Source organism: Leopardus geoffroyi, chromosome A1 (genome assembly GCF_018350155.1).
Source record: "Leopardus geoffroyi isolate Oge1 chromosome A1, O.geoffroyi_Oge1_pat1.0, whole genome shotgun sequence".
Classification (NCBI taxonomy): domain Eukaryota; kingdom Metazoa; phylum Chordata; class Mammalia; order Carnivora; family Felidae; genus Leopardus; species Leopardus geoffroyi.
This window is the reverse complement of record NC_059326.1, coordinates 213,824,163-213,847,508: the sequence shown is the minus strand read 5'-3', so window position 1 is coordinate 213,847,508 and position 23,346 is coordinate 213,824,163. Positions and strand designations below refer to the sequence as shown.

The window sequence follows — 23,346 nt, the reverse complement described above, 5'->3', positions numbered from 1 at the left end:
CCATGGGAGGCCCTGGGCATGAGATGTGGAATGTGTGTGTGTGTGTGTGTGTGTGTGTGCGCGCGCGTGTGTGCGTGTGTGCGTGTGTGTGCGTGTGTGTGTACGCTCAGAAGGTTGTTATGAGGCACTGGGCATCATCGTCTGATAGTTCACCTTTTTGGAGTGGTGCAGCAGCCGGACTCCTGCACCCCCGCTCCTCTGGGTTCCTCCCTCAGTTCCCTGACCCCCAGGCCAGGGCAGGACATGTGGCTCCTCCAGCCCCTGGTTTCCTCCTCCAGCTCCCCTGATGCCTGGTCTGGAAGCATGTTCAGCTTTAATGTAGATCATGGAGGGTGAGCTGGGGAGATGGGTCTCTCTCCCTTTTCTTGGGTTCCAGCTCTTCCTTACACATTTCTGGGGCCCTCGCTCTTCCCCACTTTACTTGAGTATTTTCTTCTGGGTCACTTGCCCTGCTGACTTTCAGGCCCCGCCCCAGACAGAGAGGCAACAGCCTTGTATACATGTATGCAGACTGTTGAACTGGTCCCTATCACAATTGTATGAGGTCAAATTCCCTATCACAAATCCACTGTTACATGTTGGTCCTGGTGGTTCTGCTTCTCTGATCAAACCCTGACTGATACAGTAGCTCAAAATAAAATGAGTCATGAGTCAAGACTAAAGAAGATGGAAAGAAAAGCTTAAAAAAAAAAAAAAACAGAGGGTGAGGGAGAATATATATGCATATGGTGTCTGTTAATTCTGGAACCATAGATAAAATATACAAAATTCTGTCAAGGACATCTTCAATTGGTAAAAAATAAAATACTAAAAATAATATTTTGTATTTCCAGACTTTATGGACTGTGGGTATATTTTAGACTCTGGAAACCTGTGGAGCAGGAAATGCTATCCAAAAAGATTTGCATAATAAGCATGTGACCCCAACAGCACAGTCTCAGGTGTCTGAAATCTGAGTCTAGAAGACTTTGATCATTAATCCCACTTTTCTACTTTGAAAGTCACCATAATTTGAACGGTTAAACACAACAGTCATGCAAATGTACAGGTGAGTTTTCTAAAGCTTACGTGGAGGCGTTGCTCTGTGAAATTAAACAGAAGAAAGGCTAGGCAGACAAATTGTCTCCATTTTCTTCATAGGTCCATGGTTTTTAGTGGTGGTTTTTCAATGATTTAGTAATCTGGTGTCAATGTAAATTTGGCTATACTGCCTCCCTGCCACCTTCATACATTGAGCCCAACCACTGTAATTCCAGATAATTCCAAGTCTGGACATTACCAGGAAGTCAGGTCTGTGACTGTTTGGACACCTTGCTTAGTTGAACTCCAAACCATTTGCTCCCATGAGAGCCTTTTAGCCTCGTCTTATAAGCAAGCTCTAATGGGATGGAGGGGAGGGCAAAGCTTCTGCCCCCCTCAGCCTTCCTCTTGGCTTCTCAGCACACCTCCCTTTCATCCTTCCAGATCATATGGTGTGAGGGACCCCAGCAGCTCTCACCAGGAAGAAACTGGGGCCCTGGCTCTAGAGGACAGGTGGCTCTCTCATGCCCGTCACACACTGTTGTTAACAGCAGAAAAACAGGAGAAAGTCACCCTTTTCGAGCTCCTTCGATTTACTTTGAATTCCTTACTCTCCCACTGAGGCCATCTTTGAAGACTAGCTGTGTTTACAGAGGGTAATAAATCTTAATTTATCATCACAGTTCTCCTTAAGGAAGACTTCAGAGTTCAGCGCAAATAGTAAGATGAATGTGAGCTTTGGTGATCTGTCATCTTTGTATCCCTTAGTAATAAGCAGAGAAGAAAAAGGGCTTTGCTCATAAGTTATAAGTTGCGGTGCAAACGGAAAATGTAGTGAAACAAAAGATTTTAAGAACTCATTGGTAAAAAAAAAAAAAAAAAAAAGAACTCATTGGTGGTGTTACGAGTAATTGGAAAATCTTTGATTTAATGTTGATGCTCAAACCATGAGCAGATTTAAGATTTAGAACTCAGATGTTCTTGAAAGATAGGGCCAATGGAACCTGAGCTTTCAGGTGTCAGGGAGGAATATAATTTTTATTTTTAAGAAGTTCATTTTATTCTGTGAAGGTTTCTTTGGTTGAGAGAAAAAACTGAAAGTTAAATTACAATGGTCCTTGAAAATGTCATGCCTTTTTATATCATTCCTTCCCCCACGTGTCCTCATTTTGTTTTACTTTTTAAAATTTTGTTTGTTATCAAAATGAAAAACATTTCATATCAAAATGCAAAGCAGCACATAGTCAATTTAATAAGACAGAAAGAAGAAAGTGAACATTACCTTTAATTCGACCACCCAGAGGTAACCACTGACAATACTTGGTATATTTCCTTATGAACTTGCATGCAAGCGCATGCACACGCACGCACGCGCGCACACACACACACACACACACACACACACAAGAATGGTTTGGTTGGACTACACATGTCTGCATAAGAGCATTAATTTAATGAGTCATGATCCTATCACTTATAAAACATATAACATCAGGCAGTTTCTTAACCCCACTAGGTAGGGGTTTCCCTAACTGTAAATTGGAGTCCAGAAGAACAATACCTAACCCATAAGGTGATGGGAGATAAAATGAGGATATACATGTAAAGGTTTATCACGGTATCTGACACACAGCCAGCGCTCAACAAATGTGAGCCATTATTAATTTTCATCTTTCTCTTGTCACTTCAAGAAAAAAAAACATATAACTCGACAAGTCTTTTGGTAGCTTTGAGAAACTACCAATTTCCATCCATTCCTTCCCTATCTTGGTGGGGATTGACATATATTTGAATTCCTCCATGCAAGTTAGAATCCTGAACCTACAATTAGAGTCATTGTTAATAATGATGTTTATGCATATTGCAGTTATTTGCCGGGACTCTACACCTGTCAACTCATTTTATAGCTCACTGCACCTCTGAGAGGTAAACGCCATTATCCCCAGCTATAGATGAGAGAATCCATGCTGGCAAAAAAGAGCCAAGATCCAAACCCAGGCCTTCTCTTCCTACTGGGTTGCTCACCCTGACACAGCCCAGTCTCAAATGCTAGCACATTCTGGAAGTGCTGAGGTACTGGGATGAGTCTGAAAGTGGCTTTCTGACCAATATCCAGCTGGTACCTAATAGAGCAAAAACTATCTGTTAGGCAAGGAAGGCATCCTGGACTGGAAGTCAGGAGACCTGGGTCACTAGAAGTTCCATTTTTCTCAAGGAATTTTGTTTTTGTGTAGAGTATGTGTGTTAATTATCGGTCTTATCTTACTCTTGGGGAATGAAGTATAGATGAAAGTGATGATAATACTAATAATATAACGGAAGTTTTAAAAAGCAATGACTTGCTTCTCAACTACCATGGCTATTTTTAATTTGTGACCGTGGTCATTCAAAGTAGGTTTTCCCCCCTTGATACACTAGCAACTCCTTCTGGATCTCAGTAATATCTTTCCTTCCTTGCTAACCAGCCCACCCAGAGAGCATCCAAATTTACAAGATCTTGCCAGCTACCTGGTTCTCTTTCTGAGTCTTACTTATAATCTCTTACTTGCAATCTCAGTTACTCTCTGAAAACTGGAAAGTAATAGCAGGGTTAGTTCCCCTTCATAACCTTTTCCTCCACACATGCATTTATAAACTCTCCTCTCCTGGGGGTTATGTTAGACCCTTTATATGGCACTATTTGTAAATAGCGTGGCTTTTGTAAACAACATAGTTAAGGTGGACCAGGGACCTGGAGAGGAATCCAGTCTTTCCTTTGTGAGAAAATTGTTCAGAGCTTTATCTGGTCCTTTGCTTTTCCCAACTATGACTTTCTCCAGCTGATGGGAAGCAATGATAGACCAGAACAGAATCAGACCAGGATTGGGGTTCTGTAGTTGCTTTTCTGGAAGGATTTCCCAGAGTTGGAGAACATAGGGCAATCAGGAAGAGGAATCTGATCCTTGAAGTCAATTTGGAAGAATTGATTGGGGAACTACTTACTGGCTATTCAGTGTTTCCTTAATGTGGTTCACTGACTTGTAAAGAGGAGATGTTTTGATATATCATCATAAGACCAAGCAAGTCAAGGTGAAGTACTCAATTGAATGGTAATTGCTTGGGAAGGAAAGAAGGGTCAAAGTGGTTGAACTTAATGATGCAAAGAGTAATCATGGGAAGAGAATTATAAACCAAGTGAGAAAGGTAGGGCAGAGAGGTGAGGGACTCCAAGTGAGCCATAAAGATGATTAAAAACCTACCCTTGTAAGAAGACATCCATCAGAGTGAGAAACAGCACAAAGAATATTTTCAAGTCTCCCAAATTTTAAACATGTGTATATGTTTTGCTTTCTGGATTTTTACCTATTAATGAGTATAGATGTGATTTTTTAAAAACTGAGTAACAAGTACAAAATAGGACAGTCAGATTTAGCAAATAAAAAATCCCATGCAATATTTGAGACATAAAGAGTATTCACATTTCACCTAAAATTCTAATTTAACCGGGTCTCTTATATTTTATTTGATAACATTGGTGCAAACCTGTTTGAAGGGAAGGGCACCAGCCCCTGGTAGGTGACGCCCTCTGGAGAAAAGAAGAGTCCCTGGGATACTATGCAATTTTAATTCTCTTTAAAAGTCTATGAAGGCCCTTCTGGGTGACATGGTGCTCACTATTTTAAAGCCAGCTGATAGGGCTGAGGTGTGGACCAGGCCTAGAGGTTGATGGGATTAAGTGCTTCTAAATCCATCCTTGCCAAGTCCCCATTCTCAGGGGTAGGTCAAAGTGAAGACCTCTGTGAGCTGGAAGAAGTTTCTTTCTTTCATCCAGGGACCAGGGCAAGGGGAGGATGGAGAAGGAGTTTGAATACATTGTATAAGCAAGGGAGTAGGGACACGGAGGTGAATGTGCAATACTCTGGTATTATGTCCTTGAAGAGAAAACATGGAAACCATCAAATCATATGCAGTTGACAGGAATATATATGAATGGGATTACATTTAGTTAGGATTCTGTGCCAGGTTAACTGGAGTTCATGGATGCTTCTTGCAGATGGTAAGACTTTTATATTTTCACTTACATAGTGAGATGGATTTAGGATATCAGATGAGAGTAGCTGCTCCACATAGGTGAGGTCACCCCTGGGAAACTTTCAAGATGGTGGGGGAGGGACCTGTGTAAAGTCTTGCCTACATGGAGGGGTGGGATGAGCTGGGCCACAGTGAGAGAAAAGAGCAGCGCAAAATGTTCAGTGGGCTTATGAAGACTAGAATCAAAATCGGTGCTTGATGAAGGGAAGCTGAGTCTGCCTATCCCTTAGGGCAACCAAATGTGAAAGGGAAGAGTAGTTGCTAAAGAGGCTTTTTGCAGGCAGCAATGGCAGAGAAGACGTGGAAGGGATGTAGGGGTGGGGTGGGGTTCTGGTGATGAGGAATTCAGCAAAAGGAAATCATTTTTGTGCATGAGGACCAACCAACATGTACCAACTAATCCTTTACTGAGGGCTTTATCACCCTTCTCTCTGAATAAGGGTGAAGGTGCTGAATAAGGTATTGAAGCTCCAGAGGTAAGTAAATTTTGATTTCTACCCTCAAGGGTTTCATAGTCTGGCAGAAGGAGCGAGCCTGCAAACTGAGCATTGCCTAAGTTTTATCCCAGATACAGGGGAAGTATAGGTCCACAGAGACTCCCCCAGGATAGGCACCATCTTGTCTTTGCTAGACTTGAGTGACAGCTTCCTCACCCCTCTCTCTGCCTCTACTCTCCTAATCTTCTTAGATATTCTCTTCCCTGGAACCAGCACGATCATTCAAAAATGGAAATCTGTTCAGAGCACTTCTGCTAAAACCCTATCATGAATGAAGCCCAAAGTTCTCACAAAGCCATACTTCTAGCCATTGTCCAGTTGGCTCTTCTCCTCACACTGGCTACAAGCTGACCAAACTTGCCGCCAGGCTGAACCTTTGTAGACCTCAGAACATGGCATCTCTGTTTCATCTCTGGACCTTTGCACTTGGCATTTTCACTTCCTGGAATCTTTCCTTCACCTTGCTAATACCTACTTATCCTCAGGGCTCAGCTCATAGTCACTTCTGGAAGCTTTCCCTGGTCTCTGGTGGGTTTCTGACAACTGCCTGGACTTAGCAGTTATCCCACACTGCACTGTAACTGCCTGTTGCCTTACTTGTCTCCCTGTGGTCACCAATCTCATTGGGCCCATCGTCAGTGCTGCTTATCAGTGTTTCCTCAGTACCTAATTTGACTCCTGACTCAATAAATCATATTCTAAAATAAACCCATTTGCTAAATTGGGCTTTTTCAGGATGTAGAAAGAGACCTGCCCAGGTTATCTTAAGCAACTGGGGTTTATCAGAAGGATCTCAGCCACATGCTGGCGGCCATTTCAACAACTAGATGATTCCTTGGAACTCCTGAGGGGAGATGACTCATCAAGTAAGCCTTCTTCGCAGCAGGGAGGATTTTTGAGCTTGTACTGAAAGACAAACAGTGTTTGCCTAGAGACCAAGGTAGGGAAGAGGGTGTTGTAGCCTCACCTGAGCTGACTGGCTGCCCACAACTGTCAGGCTCTTTTGTTAAATATCAGTAGCAATCAGGAAAGGTTGAGAACCGTATACCTCCTGTCTGACAACTTCACTGCCAGGTGGTAGGTTACTGTGAAAACAAGTCTTTGACCCCTGCCATACTTAGAGCAGGCATCGGCAAGCACACACAGAAGTAGTCCCACAACCTGCCTTTATATTTGGTTACATCTCCATCGTTTGTTCTGGTGGGTGCTCCAATGAGCCCTTTCCCAGCAGATTCTCTCTGAAGTCCATGCGACCACTCCGTGGGAAGAATCATCTGACTTTATTGTCAGATGACAAAATCCTCCATTAACTGGGGGTCCCCTGACTGATGGAGTTGCACAGCTGACGCACCGCTCAGAGGGGTCCGGGAGCTGGCTCCCCCAGATCCTTACAGCTCAGCAGGGAAAGACAGAAGTGGCTACACAACCCTTTCTAGCCAATTTATCTTAAAAATCCCTCATTCCACAGATGAAAAAAATATCGTTAACCTCCATTTTGATAACTACAAAACTTTCTGCTGCAGATTTGGATAGTGATATTTCAAGCGTGGACTCTGAGACGTGTCCTTCAAACATTAGCTCATGGTGTCTAAAATGTAGATTATGGGGGTCATCACACGATAGTCTATATCAAAATAATATAAATTTCAGACAATATGAAGAGTGGATGGGCAAGGGGACAGACATCAGCAAAGGGCATGGGTGAATTCACAGATAACCCTCTCTTAGTTGATGTGAGTTAAGCCCATGTAAATATAGCTTGAGGAACTTAAATGTCAGAAATTCTTTCACATGGAGTCTGTGTGGTTAAGATCCATGGGAGTGACTTGGCACCTTTCTTCATCTGTTCAATGAGAATGATAATGTGTCTGTCACATGGGTTTTGGATGGGATGATTTAAAGAGAATACATAGAAGAGCTTGGCATGATGCCTTGTACGTAGTAAGTGTCCAGTAAACATTAGCTGTAATTGCTTTTACTGTTATTGTTATTAATATTAAGGTAATAATTGTTGTTTGCCCATTGTCTAGCCCTATACATGGTTCATAGTAGGCACTCAATAAGTAATTGCAGGGATGAATGCATTTGGAAGTCTCCTGATTCATATTGACTCATTTAACAAATATTCGTATGTGCCAGGCTCAGTGCTAGGCCCTGGAAATAAAACAGTAAACACGTCCACACAACCTTACCTTAGAAGATTTTATAGTCTAGAAGGGTAAGTAGGCAAGTGAATGGGCAGTAGGGATGCTTCTACCTAAGCTTCGAAGGGCCCATATATATTCTAGGGGAGGGTCAGGAGGGAATCCCTGGGGAAGGTTATGTCTAAACTGAATCCAGAAAGGTGAGTAGGGATTAGCCAGGTGAAGGTGATTAGATTAGGAAGACAATCCCAGGGGTGCCTGGGTGGCGCAGTCGGTTAAGCGTCCGACTTCAGCCAGGTCACGATCTCGCGGTCCGTTAGTTCGAGCCCCGCGTCAGGCTCTGGGCTGATGGCTCAGAGCCTGGAGCCTGTTTCCGATTCTGTGTCTCCCTCTCTCTCTGCCCCTCCCCCGTTCATGCTCTGTCTCTCTCTGTCCCAAAAATAAATAAACGTTGAAAAAAAAAAATTTAAAAAAAAAAAGGAAGACAATCCCAGTTTAAATGTGTTCAGGGGCCTGAGGCAAGAAAACACCTATCTTTTTCTCACAGTTCTAGGCAGGTAATTTAGTTCAGCATCCCAGAGATGCTTAGACTAACGTTATAACTTTTCTCATATACAACTACACGAAAATCGTTTATATGTTCTGACTGCAAAAGATGGAATACAAGCAAATGTTGCCACCAAGTCTGGAGAATGGAACACGGAAGGAATTATTTCCTCTCTCTTCCATTCCTTTCCTTTCCCTTCCCTTCCCTTCATTCCTCTTCTACTCCCTCTCCCTCTGTCTCATTTCTGGTTTTTGTTAATATGATTTATGCTCTATCCAGGAATATAGGCTTTTATTCTTGGATTTCTACTTCTTGGAACTGATCTTACTGAGCCTGTTTATTGAAGGCTTCATGACTTAAAATAATGACTTCAAGTAAAGCATGTTCTTTTTGCTTCCACCATGTTTTTCAATCCACGGTCTTTTTTTTTTTTTTTTTTTTTGATGTTTATTAATTTTTGAGAGAGAGACAGAGAGACAGAGTGTGAGGGGGAGAAGGGCAGAGAGACAGGGATTCACAGAATCTGAAATAAGCTCCAGGCTCCAAGCTGTCAGCACAGAGCCCCAAGTGGGGCTCAAACACACCAACCAGGAGATCATGACTTGAGCTGAAGTGGAGGCTTAACCGACTGAGCCACCCAGGTGCCCTTCAATCCACGGTCTGGATGAGAGTTCGTTTGATCGGGCTCCAGGTTGTGTGTGGTTGTTGCAGAGGAGGGTGGTGGACGAGGGATGAGAGATTGAACAAATATTCCCATAGTCTTCTGGCTCTTTTGCTATATTATCCTTTGGAGTAGGGATTAGAAACAGATGAAGGGGCATTTGCAGGGTGATAGCAAGTCACTTGGGAAGCACCAATAACGGGGAGCTAGCCTTGGGGCGTTTGGGTGGCTCTGTTGGTTAAGCGTCCAACTTCAGCTCAGGTCACGATCTCACAGTTTGTGGGTTCAAACCCCACATTGGGCTCCATGCTGACAGCTCAGAGCCTGGAGCCTGCTTCAGATTCTGTGGCTCCCTCTCCCTCGGTCCCTCCCCCACTCATACTCTGTCTCTCTCTCTCAAACATAAATAAACATTTAAAAACATTAGAAAAAAAAGGGGGGGGGCTGGCCTTTGTCTAAGTTCTTCAGCTCTCCTGGGACCAACTTTGACACCACTTTCATTGGGCACAGTGCCCTGGTATTAAATTGGATTTACTTCAGAATTCCTTTCATTGTGCTTGGATATTGGAAAGTTCTGTTCTAGGTTAATTAACTCCCACCCAACCCCTGCCATGGCTAGATCACACCCTCAAGTCAAGTGTTTACTAGTAAAATATCTTAGGATTCATACATTCACTTACCCATTTATAAATAGGTTTACTCAACAAAGATTTACTGAATACCTACCATAAGCAGAATACTATAAAAAATAAGGAAAGGGAGGAAAATGGAAACTTATATTTTTAATAAAAATTTAAATTTATTAATAGCAGGTTTCTCAACCTCAGCACTACTACTACTGACGTTTTTGACTGGATAGTCCTTTGTTGTAGGGGCCTGTCCTATACTTTGTAGAATGTTTAGCAGCATCAGTGGCCTCTACCCACTAGATGCCAGTAGCACCCCTCCCCAGTTATGACTATCAAAAATATTCTCAGACATTGCCCTTGGAGGGCAAAGTAGCCAGTGGTTGAGAATCACCCTAGACACTTCACATACATTTTTTCATTTAATCTTTCCTCCCCAATAAGCCCTTGAGGAATATGGTTTGAATATGAGAGTAAGAAAAGCTAAATGATTTACTCAGGGTCCCATGGGTAATAATTATGGGATTTGGGCTTTAAATCTAGACCTTTCTACAGACTATCTCCAGACTTCCATACAACACACTCTCCTACCCCGAAAGGAACTTAAGATCTAGTTGGAGAGATGTGATATGAACGAGATAAATTATATGTTCGCAGTTATTGGAGAATAAGTGATGTGAGCACTCAGAAGAGAGAGGTAACAGTAGGCTAGGGAGGTCAGGGAACACATCCTGCAGAGATTAGAATGTTCTTTGAATATCTGTGGATCAACACTTTGACTGGAATAGTGATTTTGTGTGGAGGAGTGGCAGGAGGTAGGACTTGACAGGTATCGTTGGGGAGCAGTTAAGAACATAGCACTGGGTCCAGATGGAATTGGTTTGAGTTCTGGCTCCTCTACATATTAGTTGTGTGACCATGAGATAATGAGGTAATCTTTTAGCCCAGTTTCACTGCCTGTAGGATGAGTTGATAATGATAGTACATATTCTTCAGTTGTAATAAGGATTTAATGAGTCGATATGTAAGGGGCTTAGAACAAAACCCAGCCTCCAGGAAGTGCTCAGTAGGTGCTGGCCACCTAGTGCTTGATTCTGTTGGACTTCAAATAGTTCAGAATCCATATCGTAAATAGCAGGAGTTTTTGAATCAGGGTCCACAGGTATTGCCATTCCCCTTCCTGTGTTTATGGCAAAATCACAAATTGGTATCTTTGAGTTAGAAACCATCTCTGGTTCCATCAACTGTTCCCAGAGTACCAGTGTCAAATGGTTCTACACCTCTGTAGGGACTTTGGGCTTGAAGCTTCAGAGACATCTTTCCAACAGAGATTTAAAGGGGGAAAGAGTTAGGGGTGCCTGGGTGGCTCGGTAGGTTAAGTGTCCGACTGTTTAGGCTTGGGTCGTGATCTCACGGTTTGTGAGATCGAGCCCTGTGTCAGGTCAGGGCTGACGTTGCAGAGCCTTCTTGGCATTCTCTCTCTCCCTCTCTCTCTCTCTGCCCCTGCTCTGTTTGCGTGCTCTTTCTCTCTCAAAATAAATAAATAAGCTTAAAAAATAATAAAAAATAAAGGGGGAAAGAGGAAGCCTGGGCATCTGTTCAGACAGTCATTCACTCTTTACATTCAGTCAACATTTACTGAATCTGGGCATTATGTTTCCATTAACTACATCTGGAACACCAGGAAGTCACCACTCTGCCCATGTGTCAGCTGTAAGTTTATTGGATAGAATTGTCATTGTTTAGTTTTAAGACAATTCAAAGTTATTTCTGTGGTTTGTGTTAAAATCTTGAGGTTTCTTCTCATGCTTCAGTTGGTGCCACTGCTGGGCCTTGTATTTATGGAGATCTGACGGCCCTGGATGTGGTTGGGGATCTTCTCCTGGGAATTTCCTCTCTCTTCCTCTCTCCAGCTTTTTATAGCTACATAAGGTTTAGATCTCTTAGCAAACACATGGATAATTATGCCTCTCTCTGTTTATAGACTCAGGATAAATTGTCCTAATGGGAAAATATCTGTCTTTTGTAGTAATTTGGATCAAGGCTATTAATATTTTATATGTGTGTGGTTCGTTTTGCCTTTCTGAAAATCATTTTGATGTTTGTTTCACTCACAAATCATCTATTGTTGATATACAACAGCACTCAATAAACCCCATTAAAAATCTTTTCTCAATCTAAAAGTAGTTTACATTGGAAAAATACGTGACCCATCCATATGCTTTCTCACAGATGTTGAATTAAAGGAAACAGTTGTAATTTTTTTAAGTTTATTTATTTTGAGATAGACCAAGCTGGGGAGGGGCAGAGAGAGAGAATCCCAAGCATGCCCGGCATTGTCAGCATGGAGCCTGATGTGGGGCTCAAACCCACAAACCATGAGATCATGACCTGAGCTGAAACCAAGAGTCTGATGCTTAACTGACTGAGCCAGTGAGTTGCATTTTAAGACTCTTCAGGGGCCTCTGATAAGAAGCTCATACAAATGACCCACCAGACTCTGATCACCAGCATGTTGGAAAAACTCAATTCAGCTCAGCATCCCTGTCATAATGCATTTATATTCATTCATTCAACAGTCACAGAAGACTTACTATATGGAAGGTTAGGTTATAGATGAATAGCTTATAGTTTCTAAATAATAAAACAGAGGTAAACCTTGATTGGATTCTTCAGCTTTGTGACACACAGAAAGATATGCTTCTGATCAGAAGGCAAAACCAATTCTTTCCTCTGCTAACCTGGGAAAAAATTGCATTCCTTAGGTGTTATAAACCTATAGAAGTCTTGTTTTTTCATCAGTTTGGGCCAACAAGCATAAATGCTCCTCTTTGCAATGTTTCCTCCCTCCCAAGAGCTAAAAATACTTAATGATCGAAAGCAGTGGTTAATGGGTAAGCACACTCTTTTGAGTCAAACTAAATGAGTTTGAATTGGGAACTCCAACATTTACTAGCTTTGCTACTTAACCCCATTGTCATTCAGTTTCCTTGTGTTAGAATAAGCCTAATAATTATTCCCACTTCACAGGGCTCCTGCAAAAAAAAAAAAAAAGAGAGAGAGAGAGAGAGAGAGAGAAAAGAGAGATAATCTACATAAAGTTGCTTGCACGGTGCCAACATAATTATAGTAAGAGCTTAATAATGCATAGCTATTATTATCTTTAACATCACCATCAACTAATATTTGTGTGCCCACTAACCAAAAACAATGTTGCCTATACAGAGAAACACTATAGGGTAGCAAGTCTATAAAATATACTTATCATCTATTCAGTGTTTGGAGTTGGACATATTCTTTTTTTCTTAAGTTTATTTATCTTGAGAGGGAGAGACAGAGCGCACAAGCAGGGGAGAGGCAGGGAGAGAGGGAGAGAGGGAGAATCCCAAGCAAGCTCCGCACTGTCAGCAAGGAGCCTGATGTGGGGCTCGGACTCATGAACTGTGAGATCATGACTTAAGCTGAAACCAAGAGTTGGATGCTTAATCCACCGAGTCACCCAGGTGCCCCTGGAGTTGGACAGATTCTTAGACATACCCATTCCAATAAACAAGGAGCCAGTGAGATGTGAGCATATGTTTGCAGGGAGCCTTATATTTTTGTGGGCCTTGTAGAGCATGGACACTCAGGACCTTTGCTCCCACATTCCATGAGTCAAGAGGACCACTTTAGCCCTAGAAGGGAATGAAAGGAGTTCTCTAGACTGGCTCCTGCCTAAACAGACTAAGACTATGACTTAAGATGGAGTTTGATAGGGAAAGACTGCACAGTGATGTCAGTGTCATGTCAGTTACCATTGGCGTCAAGCAAGCCTCCTTCATGTCTGACCCAAATTTTAATGTTGAATTTGTGCCTCTTACCTCTTCTGTCTCCTGTGGAGATGAAGAACAGCTGGTCGGTATCCTCTTTATAATAACCCTTCAAATGGGAGATGACTGTTAAGTTTGCCTTTAGGCACTTTTTTACTCCAGACTAAACAATTGCAAATCCTTTAACCTTCCCTCAAAGGTTCTATTTTCTGTCTCTTTAATCATTTTGGTTCTCCTTTGGAACCTTTCCAGTGTCTCCCCATCTCCCTTAAAATGAGGGGCCTCACACTGGACATATCACCCTAATAAGAGTCTATCAGCTACCAAATTCTTCATTATGGGGGAGGAAGGAATGAGAGGCATTTCTCTTTCACGTCAACCTCCCGCCAGTGTGAACTTGCCCCAGTACTGTGTTGCCTATTTCTTATCAGTACAATACGCAGAATTCATATTAAATGCATGGTCTGCTGTGATCCTCGCGTCTTTGTTTTTCTCAAATCTAGATATTAGCTCCCATTTGTGCCTGTCATTTTGATCATCACCCCTCAGGACACTACTTTGTAATCAGCCATCCTGCTGAACTCTAAACTCTTTTTAATGAACCATTTCCTTTATGTGTTGGAGACACTTTGGATTCTCTTAACATATCAGCAGTTTCTGCTCAAATTAATATTACTTGTAGACTCTGGTGTACACATAGCAATCGTAAGTATTATTTAAACCAGACCCAGGGTAAAATTGGAGGCCACTTTTAAAGCACCCCTTTGTTTACTGAACCATTGATCTCTTTTCCAGTCGGCAGTGAAACCGGTGAGGGAAAAGACTGAGCACATCATATCTTTCTGGCATGCTGATGAGAATGTCATATGCATTCCAAAGCTTTCCTGAAATTAAGTTATTAAGCAGATGTCAAATTTTAATTCCTGGCATATACACACCCTAAACTGAGTTTAGACAACAAAGTTTGTGGGGGAAGGGAGAATATTTATTTGTACTAAACTTAAAATCCTGGATTTAGTTTAAACAGCATTGATTTGCACATCCTAAATTATATACCAGATTGAATGAAGGAGCAGAGAAAGTTAGAAGTAAAGCACTAAGAAACTGTCAGTGGAGGGGCCCCTGGGTGGCTCAGTGGGTTAAGCATCCAATTTCAATTCAGGTCACGATCTCATGGCTCATGGGTTCGAGCCCTGCGCCAGGCTGTGTGCTGACAGCTCAGACCCTGGAGCCTGCTTCAGATTCTGTGTCTCTCTCGCTGTCTGCCCCTGCCCTGCTCACACTTTGTCTCTCTCTCTAAAAAATGAATAAACATTAAAATTTTTGTTAATTTAATAAAAAAATTTAAAAAAAGAAACTGTCAGTGGAGAAAGCAATCTGAAAGGAAGAAAGGATCACTTCTGAAATTGTTAGAAAATCATGCAATTTGAACCTAATTCCCATAAAACTTACCAGATACTGAGATGTATGCTAATGAATCTCCTAAGACTACCACCCCTAAGCAGAAGAGAGGGAAATGGGAGGGGGTGAGGAGCCAACATTCACCGAGACCTTATAATATTTGTAAGCCAGACACTGGAAGAGTTCTTAGCTTTTCCTAAAATCACAAGCCTCATTTGCTTTGACCCAGGAACTGTAGGATCTTGAGGCATGCAAAGCTTGTTCTCACCGGACACCTATAGTGTTCTCCTAAACTCCACACATTGTCGTCAGTTGCGATACCCACACCTTCTAGAAACACACTTTATCCTGGGATTCTGTTTCCTTGTAGTACTTTCACAGAAATGCCAGCACCTGGCAGTCCTGCCTGTCTCCAGGTTTGCTGTTGTGCCAACCTGAATGAAGCAACTGGGGGTAATTCCAGGACTAGTGATTACGGTGATTAGTTACCAGTGTTCTCTGTGGGCTGCTTCAGAGAGAAGGCAGATTACCAGCCTGGCCTTGACATGGCTTGGCCCCTCTCGGGCTCTAATTACCCATTCCAGTAACAGTAATAGTATTGGGAACAGGAGCCTCCTTTGCCTCTTCCTTTACAATTAATTGCTTCGAATTCCACCAGATCTATACCTCACAAAGCTAATTTATTTTAAGGGGCTGCTGGATACCCAGGAAGAGAACCATAGCTGAGAGACCTAAGTTTGGGGTAAGATTCTGGTATGAACCCCAGGGAGTGGGATGGGTGTTCTCAAGTCCCAGGGGGCGCAGGTCTTCCGTTTGTGCCTAGATGGGTGTCATTCAACCACAGGTGGTCGCCATACCTCTCGCCCCCTCTGGGAGCTTCAATCGGATCCCTTTCTGAAGCCAGGTGAAAATGTGCTGTGAGCAGAAGTTCCTTCATGGTTTGAGGTTTGGCACAGCGATGCTTTTACTTTTCAACAAGTGTTAAAGGTGGGAAAATGGAATAAAATACAATTGAAGTCTTAAACAACCTCTTTATGCAATGAAATGTGGGGTGACTCCCCCTTTCTCGGAGAACCCCCCCCCCCCCCCCCCCCCCCCCCCGCTTTAAGAAAAGCAAACAGTCTTTTCCTGTCTTGTTTGTATTCCCATTAATTAGAGACAGGAAGCCCTTGGTGGGTGTGATGTAAACAATTCAGCCTCGTGGGTCGGGCTTCCTCATCAGTTTGCAGCTGGAGATGGCTGAGCGGCCCAAGCCCATCCTTGCCTCTCCGGGGAATGACTTGTTGACTGAACCCCGCAGACGACGGGAGGGGCGCGGGAGAGAGAGAAGGTATAAAGGAAATGCTTAAGTTGTGCAGTCACCGGTGATTGTAATTCAGCGGTGGTAAATTGGGTTCCTGCGGCAGCAAGGCTCTGACTGGAGGTTTCTGAAAAGTTTCTTGACACGCTGCCCGGTGCGATGGTTGCGATTCTGGTTTGGGGCTCCCCCACCCACCCCCTGTAAGAACCCACGCTGCTGCTGGTTATGAAACGGAGCGGTTATGAAATGAACTGGTGTCGGGGAGGTGGAGCTTCTCGGAGAGAGGGAGAACTTTTGACCGGGCGAGGGTGTCTGAGAAGGGCGTTTGCTGCTCCGAACCTGCTCCGGGGGACGGCGGGAAGCCCCCCTCCCCCACCCGGCACTTGGTGTAAACAAAGGTGTCTGCGCGAGCAACCGCAAAGTCCGTGAAACCCTCCCGCGGGCGGCTTCCTCTTCCCCGCGAGGGAGTGAGCGGGGAAGGGGTTCTGGAATGCTGTGGAGTTTTGACAAGTGAGCAGGGGAGTGACGGGCCGAGCCGGGATCCCATTACAGTCTTTTCATAACCTCCCAGCCGGGGCTGCGGGCGGGAGGAGGGGTCCTCCCACGGACATGGAGCGGACCGAGAGGCACCAGCTCCAGAAGGAAGGCGCGGAGGCGCGCAGGGGGGCGGCGTCCCGGGCGGGGAGCCCGCGCTGAGCGCCCCCCTCCGGCGCGCAGCGGGCGGCGGCAGGTGATTAAGCTGCGGCTCGCGGGCGGGCGAGCGGGGCCCCGGCGCGCGGGATTAGCGCGGCCAGCTGCTCGCGACGCGCACGCCGGCGGCGGGAGACGAGACCCCCGAGGTGACTGCAGAACTGGAGGTAGGAATATGCTTAGCAAACAGCAAGCTCAGGCTTCCCCTCCCCATCGGGTTGGGGGTGCGGATCCAGGCTGAATCCACAAATGTAGAAATTTAGCTCCAGCCTCGGAGAAACGCCGCAGCCAACTAACTCATCTCGCAGATCACTTGGGCGTCTTGTTTTTGACCTGGGGGATTGGCGTGTTTAGAGATGGTTTGTGTTTCTTGGGAGGAGAAACCGACTTGGAGCTGGTTTGTCAATTACTCGACGGAAGGAGGCGCCCGGAGTGTGTGTGATAGGCGGAGGGGAGGGGGCCGGGAAGGCACCAGGGACAAGGCTGGAGGGGCTCCAGAGCCACGGTTCTGTCAGACACCTCGGATAAGAGGTGCTGTTGAAGCCCATGAAGTGTGTTTGTGTGTTTGGGGCGTGTTCCAGCAACCTGGGCATCTGTGACATTGCCCTTATCCCAAGCTCCTCGCTTTGGCTAGTCCGGGAGGGAATCGGAGGCAGAGAAAAGATGCGTCTTGTCTTCCACCAGTGGGAACTTTTTTTTTTTGAGCCTTCAGGGAGCCATGACATCCTTTGGGGACAGATCTTTGCCCCAAACTACTAAACAGCCTGCTTGGACAACTCCCCCACCATTGATTCACAGAATATTTTGATTTAGTGTCCACAGACACTTTAAGATTTTAAAGATGAAAGATGTTTGGAAAGAGAATGACCTTTTCTATCATGTTGTTATTCCCTAATAATTTATAAATACTAGGGGTGAAATTAAGTCAGTCTTGTCTGTGAAAGGGGGGTAAGAAGGAGATAACTACAGCTGTCATCCTGGGAACCATTTCTGGGAGAAAAGCTTCTGTGAAGGTAAACAATAAACACTTTTCATATAAATAGGTCAGGCTGAGTTTGATATCATAAGGGGCATGACATAAACTCTGTAAATACTATCATAAAAGGCATGACCTAAACATCTTCAAATACACATGAAATAAATAGTATTTTCAAACTTTACATGCCTAGACTGTTTTGCCCTTGCAGATGAAGTGAAAAATGAGGTACAAGGGGATCTTTCTACCTCCAGTGTTAGTCTGGCCATGTAACACTCACTAACCTATACCTTTTCTTTAGCTGAAATATTAACAAAGTTGACAGGACTTACCCCAATTGTTTTCAGGATCTCTAGTCAAATGCTTTGTCTTTAGGGCGCAGCCACAGGACCCACTGGTGCAGGGTGGGCCTTGGGAAAGGACACCTTTGTCCGGTTCTACAAGGAAAGGGTTCTCAGAATGGGCTACACACAAAACTGGAAGTCAGATGTACCAGGCAAAGTGGGGAAACCCAAGTGGACTCGGGATTTCAGGCTTGCTCACGCTCTTTCACCCTTAGGGTCTGTGAGCCTGCATGACTGGGTAGAATTGTCTGAGGACATACCCTAATCCAGTGGGAAAGGAAGACTTCATAAAGAGCTGCAAAGCTTCCAGAAACCGCCTTTCTGCTTGCCTTCTTGCTGCCACAAATTGCCTGACACTGTGCTTAGCATGTACAGTCCCCTTTAATCCTCCGTTCCTGCTAATCTCCTCTGTAGATCCAGGCAGGTCACACTTAGGAATTGTTTCCTTGAAGGGAAATAGTGACCCCATTCTGGCCTCTTTCCTGGGACATTAAGTTCTCTTCTCATCTGCTCTGCCAATAGCTCAGCCCTGCCTCCTTCGTCATCTCTTCTGTTTCCCAAAGGTTTCACCAAGTACCTTTGCTGCCTTCTGGAAGTGGGTTCTCCTGGGTGGGGAACCTTTCCTGACCTGTGTTTGGGTTCTCATTCTGGAATCTGATTCCAAGTTTCCCTTTTTTCCTTAATCAAAACTATACATACATATAATTTTCTAAGTCCGATATTTCTAGAAGCAGCAGTCACTTGCCCCACCCTTCACCAATCTCAACTCGTGTGCCCCCAAAACAACCACTTTCGACTCTTTGTATGTATTTTCAAACACTGCAGGTACCCACGGCTCTCAACCTGGTACTCTCCCTCACCGGCCCTCCGGCCTCCTTCCCCACTGTGGATTTGCTGCTCTTGAGGCCTGCTTTACACCCATCATCCTGGAAATCTTTCTTCATTCTACCGGAGACTCATACTGCCTCTTTCCCATGTGGCATCCCCTGGGTTCTAGATCCACATCTTCCTCTCTCTTTGTTTCTGTTCTCTTTCTGGTAAGACACATCTTCCAGAAGTTCCTAAAAAAGAGTACATGGGAGGGGCGCCTGGGTGGCGCAGTCGGTTAGGCGTCCGACTTCAGCCAGGTCACGATCTCGTGGTCCGTGAGTTCGAGCCCCGCGTCAGGCTCTGGGCTGATGGCTCAGAGCCTGGAGCCTGTTTCCGATTCTGTGTCTCCCTCTCTCTCTCTGCCCCTCCCCCGTTCATGCTCTGTCTCTCTCTGTCCCAAAAATAAATAAACGTTGAAAAAAAAAAATTAAAAAAAAAAAAAGAGTACATGGGAAATCAGTTTTTTAAGATCTTCCAAGTTTGACTGCATGTGTGATGAGGTATGAACTCTAGGTTGGAAATCCTTTTCCCTCAGAATTCAGAAAACATTGCTCTTCCGGGTTCAGGATTGGCATTGAGATGTCTGTCATCCTAATTCCTGATGCTTTGAATGTAATTATTTCCCTCTCAAAGTTTTTAGGGTTTTCTCCTTGTTCTTTATAATGTCCTCTGTCTGTAATGAAATTTCTTTATAACATATCTTGCTGTGAGTTGTTTTTTTTCCTCCCCCATCCATTTTACTTGGCTTTCAAGACACCTCAGTCTGGAAACTCATGTCCTTCGGTTCTGAACAGGTTTCTGGAATTAAAAAAAAAAAAAAATCATCTCTCCTCTTTTGGAACATCTATTAAGTTGGAAGGGGATTCTCATGGATTGAATTTCTAATTATTTTACTTTTTCCTCTTACATTGTCTCTCTCTTAAAAAAAAAAATTCTACTTCCTGGGAAATTTCCTCCTTTTATCTTCCAACCCGTATACTGAATTTTTATGTATGCCATCAAATTTCTAATTTCCAAGAGCTCTTTAAAAAATCTCTGAAATATTCTTTTTATAACCTCCTGTTCTCATTTCACAGATGAAAAGCTTTCCAACTCTCTGCAGATCTCAATGACAGCTTCTTTGAAGCGTTCCTCTATTCCCTGCACATTTTCCCCCCTCAGATTTCCTCCTAGTTTTTGTTTTGTTTTTGTTTTTAAATTTCATGCATGTTAAAAACTTTCCTCTAATGTCTGGTCCTGAACTGATCACTTAAAAGCTAACTGGAAAGTCTGCATGTGTGGATGGGGCTCACACCCAGGAATGAATAGTTCCTTCTTACAAAGAAAGACACCTAGAACAGTATTCTGGAATCTGTAACAAAGCCTGGCACACGGTAAACTTTCCATTCCTATTTGCCAAATGACTGAATGGCATAGGATCTTGCCTGGGGCCCAAGTAGTAGTGATTATTAGAAGCTCCCCAGGTGATCCGAATGTGCATCTGGCCCTGAGCACCTCTGCTGGAGGATTATCTTGCTAAACAGTTTCATTGGAGGACTCCCTCCGGTGGAAGGTCTGGAAGGTCTTTCCTCTCAGAGGAAACTAATCAGGTGAAAAGAAATCAGGTGGAAGGAATCAGGTGAGGGGAATAGGTTGGTGACGGCATTCAGTGAGCCAGATTTGGGAGGGAGACCAGGAGTCCAATATTTGGTACGGAGACTTTGTCTTGTTCCCCGGTTTTTAAAGTGGCACCCCTTCCATTAGCTACCTGTTGTGTCTCTGAGTCCAGAGTTGCTCTGATTTAGCAGAGAAAACATGACACAGAATGTAGGCAGTCACAAGGGAGCTAGGGCTAAGGAGATTACAGGGGTCTGACCGCTTCAGGCACAGACTCTTAGCAAGCTTTCCTACCTTTGGGACCCTTGTCTGGTGACCCCAATTCCAGAGACTCTCTGCAGCTCTGTGGCATGAATCCCTGCCTACTTCTGTGCTTCCTGCCCTGCTCTGCTGGGTTTCAGCTTTCTTTCATCTGCGAAGTCAGTTACTACTGGATGGGCCACTTCCCAGCTTCCAAAATTTGTTGCAACCATTGCTGCTTCAGTTCTCTTGAAGAGTTTAGCGAATCCCTCCCCCCATGCTTAAAAAAAAAATCACTTTACTCTCATTTCAATCCATCATGTTTACTGGGGAGTGCGTCTCTTTGCCTCATGCCCCAACTTTGTCTTGGAACCCTCCCTGCAGTTCTTTCTGTATTTATCCCCCTCTACTGAAGGTGATACATTATACTAGATACATTAGCATCTTCTCCCTCGTGCTATTAACCATGCTTCTTTGTATGTGTGGAGTATCCAACAGAAGGCATTTTTGAACATGTTTGATGTGATGGCTTACCACAGTTCTATCTGTGGGAATAACTGTACAGCATGTTAACTTTTTTTGAAGTATATTCATGTGCCTTTCCTTCTTTGGTCCTCACCAGAAGCCCACTGAGTGGCTTAGTGGTCATGTGGATTTGGAAGCATCCATTTTCTGAGATGATTAGCACATTCTGGTTGTGGTACCTCCATTCCACATTCAGAGACAAGTGGAGGAAAGAGTCTGTGATTCACATCTGGGTGATGGGGTGTGAGGGAATGTCCCTTGTGGTGCTTCTAGGGAAGGTTTGCTCATTACTGAGAAAAGGCCACAAACAAATGACCCCTTTGCTTCCTGGATACGTTGCTCCATTCTTAGGCATCTTGTCTCCATTCTTAGGAGGAAGCCAACACACAGGAGACAGCAGATCCCAGAGTGTCCTCAAGAAGCACTAGGCTCTCTCTTGCAGGTCCCATCCTGTGAGAATGATTAATTTCCTCCTCCTTCAAGCCACTTTGAATCAGGGTTTGGTATCGTTTGCTGCCAGACTTTGATACAGGCAGACATTTTTTTATGTGTGGTCTCATTCCTAAGAGTGTTAAGGCAGACGGTGGGCTTACCTTACTGAAGTTCTAAGCTGATTCCTCGTTCTGGCTCCAAATAGGATTCCTCTCTATTCTATTTTCTGGGCAGATGAAATTAATTTTATTCTCTCTTCAAGCTTCAAAAGAAGGAATAACTGGGGAGACATTTGGTGGGGAAAAGAGGATTCCTTGCTTTGGAGATTGTTAGCTGATCCCAGCGAGAGAACATTCTGGGGCTGTCACAGAAGGGCAGACTGTTCTTAAAATGACAAAGCAATGACGAGACCTCATACATTGCAGCCCATGAGAAGCCAAACACTAGTTTTCATTCACTGTTGTGGTTGTGGAGGATGGCCAAGTCTTGCCTGCACACTTGGTGTTGTTTCCTCTGTCTTCCATCCTTTGTCTTTTGGGGAATCCCAGACTTTGGGAAGCTTTGGAGAAGAAATAAATTCTGAAAGTGCTCAGTGTTGTCAGGAGGACTGAATGCAGGAGAAGGTAGACAGTACCTGTTTTCCCCAATCTGACTCAAGTGGCAATGGCACACTGTCTCTATTTTAAGAGTAGGAAGCCCTCCTAATGTCTTCCATTCCCAGTGTGATGTTAGCCTAAGAGAAGCCCCTGATTGGACTTAGCATTATACCATCATTGTCCTGTTTGTATCTTTTACTAAACGAAGACTGTAAGGATGAACTTCATATTGTAATACAGATAAGATTCATTGAACACTTACTACTTGCCTGGCACTATAATAAACTTTATAGGTATGCGGTAACCTAATCCTCAAAAATGATCTTATGAAGAAGATGCCATTATTATCCTGTTTACAACAGAGATCACTTGAGGCACCCCTTAGTTAGGGAGATTGTTCAAGGTTGTCCAGCTTTTCGGTGCTGAAGCAGAGAGATTCAAATGTTGGCAGTCTGGTACTGGAGGCCATCCTGTGCTATATAACATGTATGCTTTGTGCAATGTATAATTCATCATTATAGCCCGAACACCCTTTCACCATCTGTAGTGTGCAATAGGGATTCAGACATTACCATGAATGAATAAACACCAGGATTTTTCATGTCATACAGACTCATTAATTTTAATGGCAGTGTATTTGCCCATCGAGTCAAAGGACCATAATTTGTATAACTATTTCCCCAGGGTTAGACATAGTAGTAACATGGGCTAGAATATCTGAGATTGGGACTGTCCTGAGAAATCCCAGGTATGTGGTCACTAATTGGGAGATGACCAGGAGACATTTTTTTTTTTTTTTTTTTAACTCTCCTCCCTCCCTCACACATTACTTTTCCCATCTTCTGCCACCCTTAGGAACGATCCTAATCCTCATCTTGTTCCAGATTCCCATTGCCATCAACAGAACTGCGCATAATAGTAAATGGTGTTACAGAGGCTTTCATACTTCTGGAACCTTTTCTGAAGGTCCCTGTTAGAAGTTAAATGTTAGTTGGCAGGGA

General features: G+C 43.9%; 1 protein-coding gene across 6 annotated transcripts in view; it reads left to right on the top strand.

Moving 5' to 3' along the window:
• The window catches only part of PDZD2 (PDZ domain containing 2), a 368,370-nt gene that overhangs the window by 159,810 nt on the left and 185,214 nt on the right, over positions 1-23,346 (top strand). The window contains exon 1 of one of the 6 annotated variants that reach the window (XM_045440980.1): positions 16,195-16,586. The exons of 4 other annotated variants lie outside the window; for them this stretch is intronic. In XM_045440980.1, coding sequence (XP_045296936.1) covers positions 16,567-16,586 — 20 coding nt within the window. In that variant the 5' untranslated portion in view covers positions 16,195-16,566. Of the gene's footprint in view, positions 1-16,194; positions 16,934-23,346 lie in introns of those variants that run through there. One more of the 6 variants, XM_045440991.1, reaches the window with a different exon arrangement.